The sequence below is a fragment of the Lathyrus oleraceus genome, chromosome 4 (assembly GCF_024323335.1).
Source record: "Lathyrus oleraceus cultivar Zhongwan6 chromosome 4, CAAS_Psat_ZW6_1.0, whole genome shotgun sequence".
NCBI lineage: Eukaryota > Viridiplantae > Streptophyta > Magnoliopsida > Fabales > Fabaceae > Lathyrus > Lathyrus oleraceus.
This window is the reverse complement of record NC_066582.1, coordinates 343186180-343203398: the sequence shown is the minus strand read 5'-3', so window position 1 is coordinate 343203398 and position 17219 is coordinate 343186180. Positions and strand designations below refer to the sequence as shown.

At 32.0% G+C, this 17219-nt stretch overlaps 1 protein-coding gene across 1 annotated transcript; it reads right to left on the bottom strand.

The window, feature by feature from the left end:
* Positions 1-5423: 5423 nt before the first annotated feature.
* LOC127135511 (kunitz type trypsin inhibitor 104-like) lies at positions 5424-6227 on the bottom strand. Its single transcript, XM_051062190.1, has one exon. The coding sequence runs from the start codon at positions 6225-6227 to the stop codon at positions 5619-5621; it is 609 nt and encodes a 202-aa protein (XP_050918147.1). The 3' UTR covers positions 5424-5618.
* Positions 6228-17219: the final 10992 nt, after the last annotated feature.

Below are 17219 nucleotides of genomic sequence, written 5' to 3'. Positions count from 1 at the left end.
TCTCAATTCAAAATTCACGCCTCCCACCCAAACCTTAATTTGTTGTGTTATTTCTCCTTCAAACCCTAAAAAGTATGAATTTATTGTGTCATCTCCTTCAAAACCTAAAACACCATTGATTTGTTGTGTAACCTCCTTCAAACCCTAAAAATCATCGATTTGATGTGTCAATTCCTTTGGTACTATAGCGGGGTATTCGTTACCATTAGAGATATTGACTAAATCCAAGGTAAATCATACAAGTCGAGTCGCCACCGCACTTCTACTTATCCAAAGGAATGGTTAGAAAGCGAACAAAAATCTAAAAGTTTTATCGAATCAAAAACTAGTAAAAATGTCAGAGATCTGGGTAAGGGGGTTGGTTATGCAATGGGAAGGTATTAGGCACCCAAAGCATCCTAGGTACTCCTAGGGAGCCCTTTTCACATTTGTTGTAAGATTGTTGTTTTTTTTTTGTTAAAATTTATTTGTGCAAACATGATTGAAGGGATGAGAAAAGAATATACAAATTTATTTACATTTTGTGTTTGAATGGATGAACCCATTGCCTACGTACCATCTTAAAAAAAGATTAGGATCAAAACCTCGTAGTTCGGGGTAAAAAAAATTCAAAAAAAAAGTTGGTGAATTGATTGGTCCAAAAACCTTAAGGTCTTTTGTTATCAAAGGGAGAAAACTCAACCTAAAACCACAAATCCACCATGTGAGGATAGCTTCAACATGCTAGTGAGGGGGTAACCCTATAATAAGCATGGAAGACTCATTGTCCATCACTAAGGATAAAGGTGAGTATTATATCTACCTCAAGGATAACTCAAACCTAATAGCTAATGGTTATAAAAAAAAACGTTTGATTAAGAAGGTGGCCATTGAAACCACAAAAAGTATTTGAATGGGTTATATTTTACCAATTAAAAGTATTTACAAAAATATGGTTAAAGTGGATTAAAAGGTTCAATTCAAAATAAGTGTTATGAAAAATAAGTTTGAAAATCAAAAGCATAAGGCTTAGGTTTCTAATGTTGAAAACAAAAGTTATTGTTTGCACAAAAAGTTTTGGCTTGGGTTAGAATGGGAAAAAAAGGGTTAAATTCCTAAACATACAAGAGATAAAGGGAAAGAAAATAAAACCACATTAGGAGTTCCCCTCTTGAGATCATATTGATGATCCAAGTAGCTCCCATCCTTTGGAATAAGCAGTCACAAACAAATATCTCAAGCCATTAAGAACAGGTAATCGGAATAAACCTCCAGGTGGTATCCCACAAGTAAAGTGGAACACCAGGTCATCTCTGCAAGAGTCATGTGAGCCCTCACAAAAAAAAACTCAACAAACAGGTTAGAGAAACAAGATAGGGTAATCAAGAGTTGCCCCCAAATCAAAATGTAACCACATGAATCATGCCATTAAAATTCACAAAAAAAGCTCACAAAAAGCAACCAAGGGCAGGAGGCCTAAACCTCTTGTCAAACACATACATTAAAAGGGTATCAAAAAATTTCAGGTTGAAAGTATAAAGTAGTGGAAATAGGGCATACCTGATTGGGGAGGATCGATTGAAATTGAGTTGCACCCGTGAGGTTTGCAGAGCAATCTGAGGGTTTGCCTCTGGAGGTTGCTCTGAACTCTGTTAGCCCTTCTCTCACTTTCTTTTTCCTGCTAGGGTAATAGGAATGACATCCTTTTGTTTCACTGAAACTCTGAATTTATAACCTGGTTTTTGTGGACCTGTGGGCTCAAATGAGAGAGGCCCAAGTCCAATTTTTTTTTCTTATATTTTATTTATTTATTTATTTTTATTTTTTATTTTTTTTTATTTTTTTTATTTTTTTATTTTTTTAAAAAAAAATTTTAGTAAAAAAAAGTAAGAGAAACAATGATGTATAATTCAAGCATGCTTGGTGATCTCAAACCAATCACAAGGAGTCCCACCCAAAGGCAAAGGGAACCAAGATGCTCATGATCCTTGAGGCTATGCAAATGCAATGTTATGATGCCATGAGGGATCTTAGGGTCAAAATTGGGGTCTTACAGGTACATTCTTATTTTTTCAAGTATTCACTTGTGTTAGATAGTTGGAGTAAATAATTTCTTATAGAAAACCTAATATGCTCACAACTAATTTTTTAGTCTTTTAATTATAGGTTGTTATGTTTCATTTGCAATAACTTGCAACAACTTACACCATGCTCAATGTTGGGTAGGATTATCGAGTTCTTTTTGTAGAGCATATTGAAACTTGAACAACTTGAGCTTTGTCGCAACGAGAATGACTCTAAAGATAAGTTATGATTACACCTCATCTAAACGAGAAACATTATTGTATTATTTGTACCTTCTTTTTAAAATCATGCTTGTTGTCGACTTTAAATATAATTTTGTATCTTTTTTATTTTATGAGCACAAGATTGTCACTACAAGAGTCAATATTTACAAGAACCACATGCAGACCATTCAGGTAAGTTTATCAGTGATATTTCTTCATTGATGAATATGATTAAAAAAGTGTCTTTGATGTAAAGGAAACTTATTGTTGCGATGTTACAAGTAATGAAAATAAATGTAAATATGGCCTTGCTTTTCATCATAATTCCTTGTAGTATATACTGCCACACGAATCAAAATTGGTTCATCTCATAAGACCTAATCAATTATGGCAGCACAATTCTGGCTACAAATTTTCCAAAGGCTTAAATAATATTGTCTCCACAAGATTCTTCAAATGCTAGCTTATCCTCCTTTTTCACTTCCTAATTTTCTTCCATTTCCCCTTTAAAACTAGGACACATTACACTACAAATAGCTAAAAACAGAAGCAAATGCTCGATAAAATCACATTATGATAGTCAGTCATCATATGTCATGTATCTCAAAAGATATGAGAGTTTTCTATAATGAATCTAGTGAATTCAAATCTATATTTTCACTAAACTTGAGAAAAAACCATGAGTTTTTTTGTCAAAATCATTTTTTCTCCTTCATTCAACCTTATGAAAAACTTCCTAGAATGTTGATATTGTAAGATCCAACCTATGTCGTGTGAGGTTATTTAGATATCCTTCATCACCATCAACCTTGAAACAAAAAGTCATTGTTATGTTGCTCATCTCTAAAGATTAAGTTTTAGTTGTAGGTACAATGTGCATTAAGAAAGCTAATTTTTTGTGTTAAGTTTTGTTGTGTGTAAAGTTGGAAGTTATCACTTTGTGCATATGGTATATGGAATTAACATCCAACTAGATAAGATTTTTTTCTATACTCCATTGAATACTTCGGTAGAACTGAGTAAAGTTTGTTGCAGAATAAAGTTGGAAGTTATCCAATCAATCTTGTGTATAACAAATGCTCAGACAAGAAACTAGTAGGCTGAGTAAAGGTCACTGCATAAGAGATGCTCGGAGCGGGATTTTTGTGTCTATAAAGATTTTCGGATGATCTGAATATTTGCAATTTTAGTGTTTTGATACAACAACTTTAGCGTTGTTGACTATTTGTAGTACCACAAATACTATTGTGTATTAAATTTACAAATAGTGGAAAATCCAACAATTTTCACTTATGAAACCATTGAAGAGTGGATTAATCTTTAGAAGCACGAATGAGCTAAGCAACTACAAATGTGATGTACAATTTTCTTCTCCCTACCTCTTTTACATTTTTGCATTGTAGTGTATGCTTTAATTTGTTTGTCTTTTAAACCATCCAAACATCTATATCTTTACCTTGCTTATAGTGATTTATTTTACAAGTTTAGGTCTGTGATGAATCTATTTCATTGATAATTATATCCCTTGATATAATTGTAAAAGAATTTAAATTTTAGATTATACAGCCTATTGATATGAATCAATTTTGAGCTATGCAAAATTTGAGTTATGATCATTGATGTATTGCTTATCAAAGCAACTTCATCTATTTTGATTGTGTTGATTTTTTATTGTATTTGATAGACATTGAACAGATTGTTTTTCAAACCATCCCTATATTTTTCTTTCGTGTGCCATTTATATATCATTTTATTAAACTTTGATTTTGTAAAAAATAATATTTTTGAAAATTGTTATAGGGAACCAGGCTATTCAAACCTCCTCTCCCCCTTTATTTTTCTAGAGCATTCAATTCTCTCATTCTCCACCTACAATCCTACCTCCATAAAACTACGGGAAAAGTTGTTCTCATTCGGTGAAACACCCTAATAAAATCATTCTAATATGAAACTTTCATCCATAATACTCTTATATAAGACTAACCAATAAGCATATTTTCACTACGTGAGCACACATTAGAGTTAAATCATGCGCTCATCTTAATTATGAGATCCTACCCAATGGTCTCATGTTGTCCACGTCGTTCCTACCGAGAGCGATTTCAATCGTCGATCATATATAAGCTTATTTACATGACATAAAAGATAATTTATTAATCATTCATTACACCTCTCTGGATCTCACTGACACAGATGTTAGAGTGCTAAGCATGAAGATACACCTCATTCCCCCTCAACCGAAGACTATTGCTATCACATTGGAGAGATTCTATCAAGACCTCTATAACAGGTCACCAAATATATTGTTCTGCGCTGGAATAACATATTTTTTGTTGTCCGGGAAGAGGAAGAAATATTTTTTTTATGTTGCAATGGAGGTCTTATTTACCTTTCTTGCCTTTCTATTCTTGAAATTAAAGTGTTCGGTCTTGCTTTATACTCCCTCCATTTATTTATAAGTGTTACTTTCTTGAAAAAAATTGTTTCTTTTTAATTATCACTTGCAAAGTTCAAGGTAATAATAATTTCACTTTTGTCAAAATTATCCCTAAGTAATTATTACAAAGAGAGAAAAAGTAAAATGAATGTAATAAATAATTAAGGGTATTAGAGGTAAAAGAAAAATTATTGTTTGAAAAGTAACACTCATGATTAGTTTTCTTAATATGCGTAAAAAGTAAAAAAATAACATTTAAAAAGAAACGGAAGGAGTATATTTTTTATAGAACGTAAAATATTTAAACCAAGTCAAAAAAACGCAATCTATATCAAATTCAAGAAACTGCGGTGTAAAGCAAGTCAAGAAAACCATGACCTAAAAATAAATAAATAAAACCGGCGACTTATACCAAATTCAGAAAACCACGGCCTAACGCAAGTTTAAAAATTGTGACCTCTTCACCTATCTTTAAACATCAGTTATTTGAGTTTTGTGAGTTAAATTAAAAAATTCTGATGATAGAGAATAGGCAATGGCGTCGTAAACCCCACTTATGGTCAAACAGTTGCCATAACTTTTGGCCGTGGTTCTGGCAACATTCACAATGTGGCGTGAACTAAATAATGTTATAGTGAAATCATCATTAAGCACACACTTCTTTAGTGTTTGATTTAAAATAGGACTAAAATTACAAGATGACTATAAATAAAATACACTGGATCCAACTTATTTATATTTAGTATAGAAAGTCTATACATATCCAAATGAGCCTTTATTCCATGACAGAATACATGTAACCCTTTCCTTCTTTCATGATATTAATTAAAATGAGCTACATGTTTCATATTTATTGAAAACAAGTGTATATACGTAAGCAAACCATAGAACTAACTTCACCATTCTACTAATAATCATTCTTTCTGGAACACAACAGGGAGTGCACCACCATCCAAGGCCAACAGAATCTTGCCATTCTCACGAATAACACCAACAGTCCCACATTCAAACTTACAACTGGGGCATACCTCTGCAGGGCACCATTGGATGTTATAGATACCTCTAGTTTGTGTTGGCACAATCCTAAAGAAGTTACCATATGATCCAACTGTACTGTCATCCCTTCCGGTTACAATCAGCCTCCTTCCACTCGTAGCATCTTTCTCACCCACTCTCCATGATGTTGACTGCGCGCAACTTGAGGAAGCTACGAATGTTACTCTCAAGTCTCGGTCAAGAAGCACGTCGTCCTCATCATCACGGGGTACGAAAGGTGTGAATACAACCGGCAAACCGTGTGCCAAGTCAGTGGTGACAAGACCAACTTGCAGAGGGCACGGTGCATTTCCAGTGATCAATGTAGAACCTCCTCCATTGCCTGTGATAGCAGGCCTGATGAAGTATTCTTCATCGTCCTCGACTGCGTCGCCACTTGTGTCTATCACAATTTGGGCTATTAATGTTGTAGCCATCAAAAGCCATACATGAGCAAGGATGACTGCGGTGAGGACTCTAGTTGACATTATGGATTAATCTTATAGGCTCACGCTGTAAGGTTATATAAAAGAGGACTTAGGCGTTTTGTATTTCTGCTGTTGATTGCTAGGTAAGGTATTTATAGGACTAATCATGATACCATGCAACGAATAGAGTGATTGATAAATAAACAAAAGTCCAATTAAAAAACTTACATGAACAAATTAAATAATCAATATTTCCCGGGAATGGATGAATAAAATGTAAGCACTATATGTTACTTTGTTTTGATCGCACGATTTTGATAGGGTGGAAATGGTGAATTTATTCCTAGTTTAAATCGACCAATTAATGAAGTATATGTAGTTGCGTACACAAACCAATTTCTACAAGCATGCTAAAACACTTTTGTCTCTTTCATTGTTTTCCTTCTGTCACTAAATTAATAAATAATTAAACTAAATGTTGCATTTCTTGCATAGGTTTCTTAAAAGTATGATATATTATACAGGCATATACAGTTTGAATGACAATCCATCCCAACCCATCAAATTCTTGTATAACCTACTCAATTCTTTTGAATGATAAAAAAGTCAAAATTTGTAATAAAATAAGTGTCATGACGCTAATAGAATATGTACTTGCTAAAATTAGATATGAGTGACAATCTCAGTGAATAGATTTTAAAGTTTGTTGTGAACAGAGAGCTAACTCACGTAAAAATGAGAAACTTTGTATATATGTATTTCTGTATTCGAGTTAGGTTGTCCACTCTCTACTCTAAAAATGAGAAACTTTATATGTGTGCCGGTTTTCATAACGGACGTGTGACCGTAGTTATAAGATAGGTAACGTGCTAACTATCACAACAGTTATATTAAAGAATCGTTGTGGTATGTGTAAGAGTTTTATTACAAAATATGGAACTACTTGTTTTTTCTGCCTCACATTAACCATATACAACCATTCAAATCAATTTTTGAGATTATAATCAGAAAAATTAAATTATTTTTGAAAAACAACTTAAACCGTCCAATATTTTTCAAATTGTATGCATCTTGTAATTCATGATTTCCTCATTAACCCATATAATTTTATTCAATCCAAAATTCTTCAAAGTAATGATGATGAATGAATGTCTTATAAGTCTTTCAAACAAAATTTGATTTCCTCTTTCTTTCTAGTTTATTTTGCAAACATCAAATTTTGTGTGAGAGACTCAGACTGACATCCATTTATCATTATTGTTTTGAAGAATTTAAGGCATTGCATCAAATTCTATGGGTTAAAGAGGAAATCACAGTTACAAGATGCATGCAATTTGATCAACATTGAATCGTCTAAGTTGTTTTTCAAGAATAATTTAATTTTTTTGATTATTGTCTCAAAATTCAATTTAAATTAATGCAAGTTCAATGAGGGGTTAGTGAAACAAAGAATCACATATGATATAACAAACTCACTAACAAAATTTATCAACAAAAACATCAATTAATTTACATAGATTGGGAGAACTTGATAACTAATTATTCCTGAAAGCTATGAAGAAGATAAAGTAGAAGGTAGAGTAGAAAACATGTGTTCACTATGATAATTTTATATGAAATTTTCATATAATATTTCCATAGCGAACACAAGTTCGCAGCTCTCTTATTAGATCCTTGTCCACACAACCAGTTTCATTAGTGATAAGTAAAAAACCATAACCACTTGCTAGTTGCACATGAAGAAACATTTATTATCAAACAACACAAAACAACATCAACAACAACAACAATAACATACAAAAACATTTATCAACATCATACATACCTTTAATTGAAAAAATTCGGGGAAAATTAAAACAAATCGTCATGTGAACCACACCCATAATATGCAAACTTGTAAAATGAAAGGATGATGAATCTGGGGAAAAAGGTGCAAACATGTATTAAATTTGAATTAATGTCATTCTAGGTCTATCACATAAGTATTCATCTTTCACTTCAGCTTCATTCTCTCTTGTAATTTTTTCTTCATAGCAACATAAATCAATTGAAATCCTACAAATATCATGAAAAAAATACCATCAAGACAAAAAATTATTAACATACATAACAATAACATCAAGACAAAAAACAACAATAACAACATGTGAAATTTGTCAACAACAACAACCAACGACAAAACACGTGAAATCGAAGTAAATAATATGAAAATAATATAAACTAACGTTATCTACATTTATCAACAACAACAACAACAACAACATACAAAAAAAATCATAAACTCTTGAACAATAAGAAAATCATGTGAAACATAACAACAACATGTATGAAAACGAGAGAATAAGGAAGAAGAAGAATACTTTTATGTTTGAAGAACAAGATCGAGGAAATATTATAGAATAGAAAAGCTAATGATGAATAATAAGAGAGAAAATGTGTGTTAGAGTTATCCTGTGAGAGATAGGACGATATTATCAAGAAGTGAGGATTAATTCTCTTATATATGGGTAAACAATTTTACTACGGCTGTATTAAAGAACCGTGATGAAATGCAACGCCTTAACAATAGCTGACATTACCAACCATGGTGGTATTTATTTTAGTTTATATATAATTATTTTAATAAATATATATTATAAGGACAACACGCATTGTAACAAAAAAGTAGAAAATTGTTGAAGTTGAGACTCGAACCTTGTCACTCCATGAATGTATAATCACTATTAATTGTTTTGATCGTAATGCAATGTCTTTTCGTAAATATAAAAAAAACGCGGCCAAAATTTAGGTATTACCACAATTAAATATCAGAACGTTGTAATTTAGTGTTTTCAAGGGTATATTTTATAGTAGTGTTCTTTCTTTGTTTGATGAATATGCAATCCATGAAAGTATCACAACTCCTCCGTTATAGGCATTTCTAATTCACTTTGCATCATATTAGAAAACTCCTAGCACAAGGATTCATTAATAGTAGTAACCATCGAAATAAATTTGAGCAAGTAAAATGTCATGCTTGATTTTTTTAATAAAGAAAGTTGTCTAAAATATAAAATTGGGGGCTTGCAATTATTTTGAGTAAACGTTAGAAATTGAATAAAGTGATGGAAATTATCAGATTAAAAAACTATCATACCATATTTGAATCCCCTAAATCTCATGGCTGATGACCGTGTTTATTTGCTTTTAGATTAATTTCACATAATTACAATGAATTAACATAACTATTATACTCAATTCTTTAGTGTATAACACATTAAATTAAACTAAAACTCCATAATTCCTTAGGACAATTCGAAGTTAAATTAGACAAACTAATCATGTTAATTCCTAAGTCACAACTTATAATTGTTTATGCCTAGATAACTTACTAAGTGAAACAATTACTCTAGTTCATGTTTATGGATTTAGGGCCCGTAATCCTTACAAACCTAGAGTCACTCTATAAGTTCGTCAACACATAAAAAATTACACAAAAGATAACTTAATAGAATCTGCAATATCAATTTAAACAAATAATACAAAATAGGTCATATGTCTAGACATATCAAAATATGTTCATCTCATGAGACAAAATTAAAGTAAACTTATAGCTATTCATACTATTAGAATTCATAGCTAAGAGTTTAAAGGAATTATACATGAAACACATGGAGAAATCTGGTCTTCGGTGGAAAAAAAAACATTTGTTCTAAAGCTCAGTTGTCGTATTTCTTCGTCAAAATCCATACACACTAAGTCCCCCTCGTCAAATTTGTCAAATTCCTTTTTAAACACTTTAGAAAAATGTATAAATCGTGCTACGAACCATCCTTTCGTGCCACGATTTTCTATATTTGCTTTGGATCATGCCACAACTCATTTTCACTGAGGCACGATTTGTTGATTTTCTTACCTACGTGACACGATTCTAGCCACAAATTTTTCCAAGGGCTTAAACACTATTTTCTTCACAGAGCTCTTCAAAATTCTAGCTTTATTCTATTTATTCACTTTCTTCGTTATCTTCAAAATTCTCTTTAAAACTAGGACATATTACACGACAAATAGCAAAAAGCAAATGCTCGATAAAATTAAATGATGACTATAAGTTATCACAATCCTAAATTTAAATTGTTGTTTTTCTTCAAGGAACTTCTCTATAAACTAAAAATTTTCAAAATAAAAAATATGCATAACCCTTATCAATGAACATCACGAATCTGTTATCTACGATCATCACTTTCACTCCCTTCTTCAATCCAGATATGTCTACAAAGTTCTTCCAACATTCAAATATACTCAATATGTGTCTCATATCACATTTTTCACTTGAATTGAACACGATGGTCACATAATCAACATACAAAAGTATTTTAATGTAGGATTTCAAAATTTCTAAAAAATTCAATCGAAGTCATACATAAATACACATTTTGATGGAATTTAAGGTTGTAATGGGACTTATGTCAGGGTAGAATTGTTTGGGATAGTATGCTCAAACATTTGAAGTTAAGTTTTTGCTTTCCTTAATTAATAATCATCCTTACATAACAACAATTCGCCTAATCAAAAGTACTAGAGAACAAACTATTGTTGATTTTTTCTATCACATTCTTTTTTTTTTAAAAAGCTAATTTAACTTCTTTTGTTTACTATATATCATTTTTTAACGAATTTCTATAGTATTCTAACTCCAAATTTAAAATATTTTTAATCCCAAGAACAACCTCAAACTTATTATTTTGCATTAATCAAGAAAAACTAAAATTTCTACATAACTTGAAAGAGTGTTGAAAGATAAATCTTTCAAGTCAAATAGGATACATATGAGGTTATGTCATCAAACAAAAGGCTAAGGAAAGAAAATTTTAGAAAATAAAAATTGTATGGACTCTCCTACATAAAAAAAAAAGTAAACAATGGATTATTTTACTATCCCTCTCATTCTTTAATTGTAAATTTACATTTAGAACTTCTGTAACAATCAACTTTTTTCTTTCATTCTTTTTCAGGTGATTTGTTTCATTTTTCTTTTTAAAGTTTCATTGATAAGGTAGCACATCATTAACTAAAAGAAACAAAAATAACAAACTCATTCATTAATTAAATCAACAGAAAGCTTACAAGTCAGGAGAGCATATAAGAACCAACTAATAACTAGGAATGTTGGTAAGTACATCAAAATATTAAAAATAAAACTATAAATAAAAGTAACTCAAATGATAATGAAATGCCTGAATAATTAGTTTGTTATCATGAAACGAATCAAATTTGTTCATGGTATCCATTAGTGCTTAATGTTCTTGCAACTGTCTGATGAATGTTTCCCAACTCATATTCTGCCAATCTTCAGCACCTCTGTTTTTCTCCAAGAAATTATTTTCCAGGTTTTGACGAGTGATAAATTTCTCCCGCATATTCGGAATTGGCATGTGGTGATGATACTCATCAAACTGCGCCTGAAACTGTGGACTGAAAGTAGGAGACTTTGCATTAAAATTGGTTGAGATGTCAGTTTCCCAACTAGCCATCCTAAATGATTCTCTTGGAGTAGGTGATATTGTTGATCCAAGAAATCTTAAGCTGGTGGTACTTCATGTTGGTAATGTTGTTGCTACTCATCCTCATAGCCCACTGCTTCTTCTAGTCGTCCTATAGGTACTGTATGCATCGTGAAGATAGCAACATAGTTAATGGGTAGCCTCAATTGAAGCAAGATGTCATTTACCTCACCTTGTACACTTCATTAATGATACAAAAATGCCCACAAGTCCTTTATTTAGCGTTAAGTTAACCATTGTTTTAATATTTTTGGCTATCAGGCGTCCTACATATATCTCATCATTCCTAAAAATAGATAACAACCCAAAGACCCTTGTAACTATAAATTCAAAAGTGTTAGAGGCGGCCTATAAAGTGGACACAAAGAAAGATGCCTAAGATTTTGGATTCGGGCACAAATCAGCGGTAGTCAGCTTGGTTGGGTTGTGACCAAACTTTATGATCCATTTTACTCCTGGATAGCATAGCTCATTCAAAATTTGGTCCAACTCATCATCAAATGGAATATTTCCAGGATGTCTTCTCCATTAGATGTCAGACTCATGTGGTGCTAGAAAACCCAACAACTTGTTAATTGCAGTACCACTATAATCTATGATTTACCTCTTACAAAAAAAAACTTACCAGCGCTTTATTGTGAGCATTTGCATAAAATTATAGCATAATGATTTTGTTGCTCTCTTTGATGAGATTGTTCATCCTCATCTAACCCATACGCCCAAACTCTTCAAGAAATTCAGGATTTTCATGGAAAGATTCAGTTTCAAATCTTCTTTCTTGAATAGTGAATATTTCTTGATGAGCAAAAATATTTCAACATGCTCTCTTAAGATAAGCTTATCAAAGAGGAAATGTGCGAGTGCAATATTGCTTGATGAGCCCACAGTTATCACATATTTAGTGGGTGGATCCATTGTTGTTACAACAATATCAGAGAAAAAACACACTAGCAGAGCTTTCCTAGGAGATGAGTAAGTGAAAGAATAAAATAAATATTTGAAGTGTAGTAAAAAAAAGGGTTTGTGAGATGAATGGTACGAATTTCCTGCAAAAGTGTTATTTATAGGCAAAATTATCTTAAAATCATTCCACGATCCCTAAAAATGGTGCCATGATTTTACAACAATCAATCCAATGTCTCTTTGTAATGTTACTCTCCAACGTCTCTTCCTTCAAATCGTGCCACAACCACTTTAATCATGCCCCAGAATGATTAAAACCGTGCCACGATGGGGAAAAACTATGCCAGGCTGCACCCTTTTTTAACTTGGAAAGATTTTGGCTTCTAATTCTTTTTTCCTCCACTTCCCTTCTTCTATAGAATAAGCAAACATAAAAATGAAAAAAATACAACACATTGAAAACGAACGAAATTTTTTATTTTTACTTGTTGGGTTGCCTCCCATTAAAGCTTCTTTAATGTCACTAGCTTGATTGTTATGGCCATAAGGTTTTGATAATATCAAGGACACTTTTTGCGTCGAAGTCTTACCTTTGACAAAGTTCTACAGCTTATACCTATTAACCCTGGACGTGGGTGCATATCCTAGGTCTGGAATCTCTACAACACCATTTGGAGACACTTTCTTGACTATAAAAGACTTTAGAGTTGTAAATATGGATCTATGTGCTTGTAGGTATATTCATGAAGTGATCTAATATGGTGAAGCATATGGATAGAAAGATACAAGTTAATCAGTAGCCGCTGAAGTTTGATGATGACATGGATTTAAGGCCTATTCTTGACGAAGACATAGTTTTAATGATGACAACTCATGAAGCCGATCAAATGTTGTCGATAGCTCAAGTGGTCAAAGATGTACAAAATGGCTATTCAAGCTATTATGTGGAATCAAGCTAAACATTTCTCACAACATGTATAAAATTTCAACTTTCAAATGATTGTAATGAACTTGGTAATATTTCAAGTCTCATTAAGAAGATTTGAAGCTTTAGAATGTGAAAGAGAGGAAGTGTAAAAGCATACCTGACCGTGTCCGTCTGAGTGATCAGTATATTATAAAGTCACTAGGGAATTTCATAGAGTATTATGGCTAAATCAAACACACACACAATATTGAAAAGACTCATTTTTCAATCAAAATCACTAAAAAATGTTTTTGGATCCTATACAATTTATTTGTGAAGTGTATATTTGATTAGGATACTTTTTTGCAACTATATTATCAATTAGATTATATGCCTAATCAATTAGATTATTTCTAATCGAGTCTAAAATCAATTATGACACTCTCTTAATGATTGGTAATGACTCTATATCTAAAACTTCCAAATTTGACCATATTAATTGATTATTTACACCACCTATCCAATTAGCCTAATTAATTAGGTCATTATTTTGGCCCATGAGTTATTTCAAATTTTACACATAACATTTTCCTATAAATAGAGAGATTATCTATCATCTTTCAACATCTTTAAAATGTGAAAAATATCACTTTTCAATTCTCTTCTCACCTCTCTAAATCATTCTTTTTTTTTTCTCACATATTTTAGCCCCGATGCTTTAAGAGTGTTCTTGAGTCTCAATAAGGATTTTGTTCTAGGTGAGACTATTATTGAAAATTTACCAAGAGTAAATTTTTGTCTTGTGTAAATAATTGTTTCTTAACAAGTTCTCATTTTGGTTGGGAGGTAAACATTGAAAAATATCTTATTTGTATGTTGGGGATTTTTCTAAGTCTCTAATTGGTTCGTGAGCACAACCATCGAAGAAAAGCTCGCTTTTGGGTTTATGAAGATCAACTAGTGAAAAATATTTAGAACTTCTTAAGCTCAACCCAGTTAAAAGCTTTATCAGTTCAAGATAGCCTAGTATAAAATCTCACATGGCTTCTGAGTTCATCTCGGTATAAAAGCTTTATGGGTTTGAGATCATACTAGTATAAATATTGGTTTGTTCTATGAAAAGCCAACTTAAAAACTCCATATTGGTTTGTGGTATGCCTGTATAATAAACCGTTGTTCGGTTCATTGGATAGACAATATAAAACTTTGTCTTGGTTCGAGATCAGATTGTGCAAAATCTTTATTTGGTGTGAACATTAACCATTTCAATCCCTGTATGTTATTTGGTTTTAATTTATCCTAAAATCTTCATTTTCTTGTATAAGGGGGTTCATCGGAATAAATTTCTAGATGATCTCTAGCAATATAGATATTCTCAAGATTAAGTCTTAGGGAGACGAGTAGGTCACTTCATTAGACCGATCCTTTATAAATCCCGTTTGTCATTTCTCTTCCCCTATCTCTTTCATTTTCCACTTAACTTCTTTACTTTGAATTTATACTACATACTTAGTTGAACCCTTCTAGTTTAAAGCATCTTTTCTTAGTACTATCTGTGAATTTCTATTCAAGACTCCCTTGAAATATGATACCCCTCTCACTTTCTCTCAAGCATTCTTCCAAGTGTTTAGAAAGTTACAATATTTAGACATTGATGAAATTGATTACAACTTAAAACAAACTCTATTCCTCTGTATAGGAATGCAAATAGTGAATAAAGTTTAACAACACAAAACTGAAGAAAAAAACACAAAAAAAGACACAATATAACTAAAACATGGTTTTCTTAATTATCAAGGTCTAAGTTTTTACATGGAGATCTCTTCCTTAAATATCAACAAAATCTAGCTGCAAGGCCCATTAGGGCTTGAATCATTTCGTGCGACTGAAGAAAATCCAAAGGTGCGAGGAATTATTCTTCATTAATTTGATTTGCAATTTTTGATTTTATAAATCTTCAACAATCAAATTTTTTCTCTTTAAATATTACAAATTGGTATTTTGGGAAAATTTTCCATTTTTCATAAAGCACATAAATCAATTAAATAAAATGAACAAGAATGGAAATAAATCTTCAACAGATGCAATATTTACTCATCATAGACTGGATTCTGAATGAGGCAGATGTGTGATAATTTGTGGGACATCTTTCTCCATTCGTTACCTCCTTGTTTTGATCTCATAAAGACAATATCTCTCACACAATGTCATGTCACCTTCCTCCACATGTTTCCTCTTAAAATGATGCCAATCATATGTAACAATAATCTCCTTCTTTGTCCAATTTTAGGAAATTAACATGAAAGATGAGTATCATAATGCTAAAAAAAACTTCATGACATGAAATAGATATTATCATAGAGAGGTGGAAATAGGCATAACATGGAGATGCATACTAACAAAAAAGAATTTGATGATCTAGCAAAAAATAACCCAGGAGGGGCATAAAACATATCAGAAAGCCAGAGAAAAAATCGGAACCAACCTAGAGGTTAACACGAGCTATTGTCCATCCTAAAGGGTAACTCAACATATTTCCTAATAACCCACGCATGAGCATAGAACACTGTCAATAGAAATCACCAAAAAGAGCTTCCACAAAAAAACTTCAGTCTTCAGATTCATTAGAAGAGACAGATTCATACTCTTCTTCACTTCCACCAGCTTTATCCTTATCCTCATTGTCGTATTCCTCCAAACAATTCCTACATTATTCCCAATAATTTATCCTTCAGCATGGGAAGTAGACCCCTCAACCACTTTTGAACTCATCATTTTGATTAAGTCATCCATTTGTTTCTTATTATAGTGGGGGTAAGTATCACATCATGAAAACTCTTGGAAACCTGCATTAATTCTAGGAAAGCATAGCCTCTAGGTGTACTAGACATAGAGGGACCTCATGTAGGTTTCCCTCTGCACACAGATCATTAATATCAAAATGTTGAATCTTGGGAAGTCTAATGTATGGAACATGATTATCGATAAATAGACGATAACTAAAATTCAAGGGACTATACTTAACTCTAATAACATCATCGCTACTTATAATATCAAGCATTTGATTGATCAGAACATCAAAAATAAGGGATGGAAAAGATATAGGTAACTATATAGCAAAATAATCTACTTGCTTTAATATTTGTTCAAAAACATACTCACCAAAATTGAAGACTGCCCTAGTACCTATTTGGTATACCAATCTCGCAAGAGAATGGGTGGTACACAATGAGAAAATAAAAAGGCTACGCATGCATGCTATAATGCAACACTTGCATGATGGTGAGATAACATAATATCATGTGCATGATCGGGAGCATCTTGTGCATGACATGTTACTTTATGCACATTTTAGCTGTTTAAAAGGAGAAAAAAGAGACTTTTAAAGCGGTTATGAACTTTGGATGATAGAAAGTAACGGTCAGGAGTTCTAAAGTGCTGATTTAGAATTTTGGAGTAATTCGAGATATTATTAGTCCTTGATTTTCATGTACTCTTAATCCAAACTTATGGTATTTCATTGTTAAACTATGAGTAGATTTCTCTTGATTAGGTCTTAGAAGATTTACTATGTTGGATCATATGATTGTTCGATGTTATTTGAATGTTTTGAATTTATAATTGTTATTCCATTGTTTTTAATCTTAATGCTTTTTGTGTATTGATTAGCGTGCAAAGTGAAAATAGATGAGAAGGGAT

Bases quoted from the DNA above. Each gene is read 5' to 3' on its own strand.
- LOC127135511 (XM_051062190.1), bottom strand. From the start codon at position 6,227: ATGTCAACTAGAGTCCTCACCGCAGTCATCCTTGCTCATGTATGGCTT.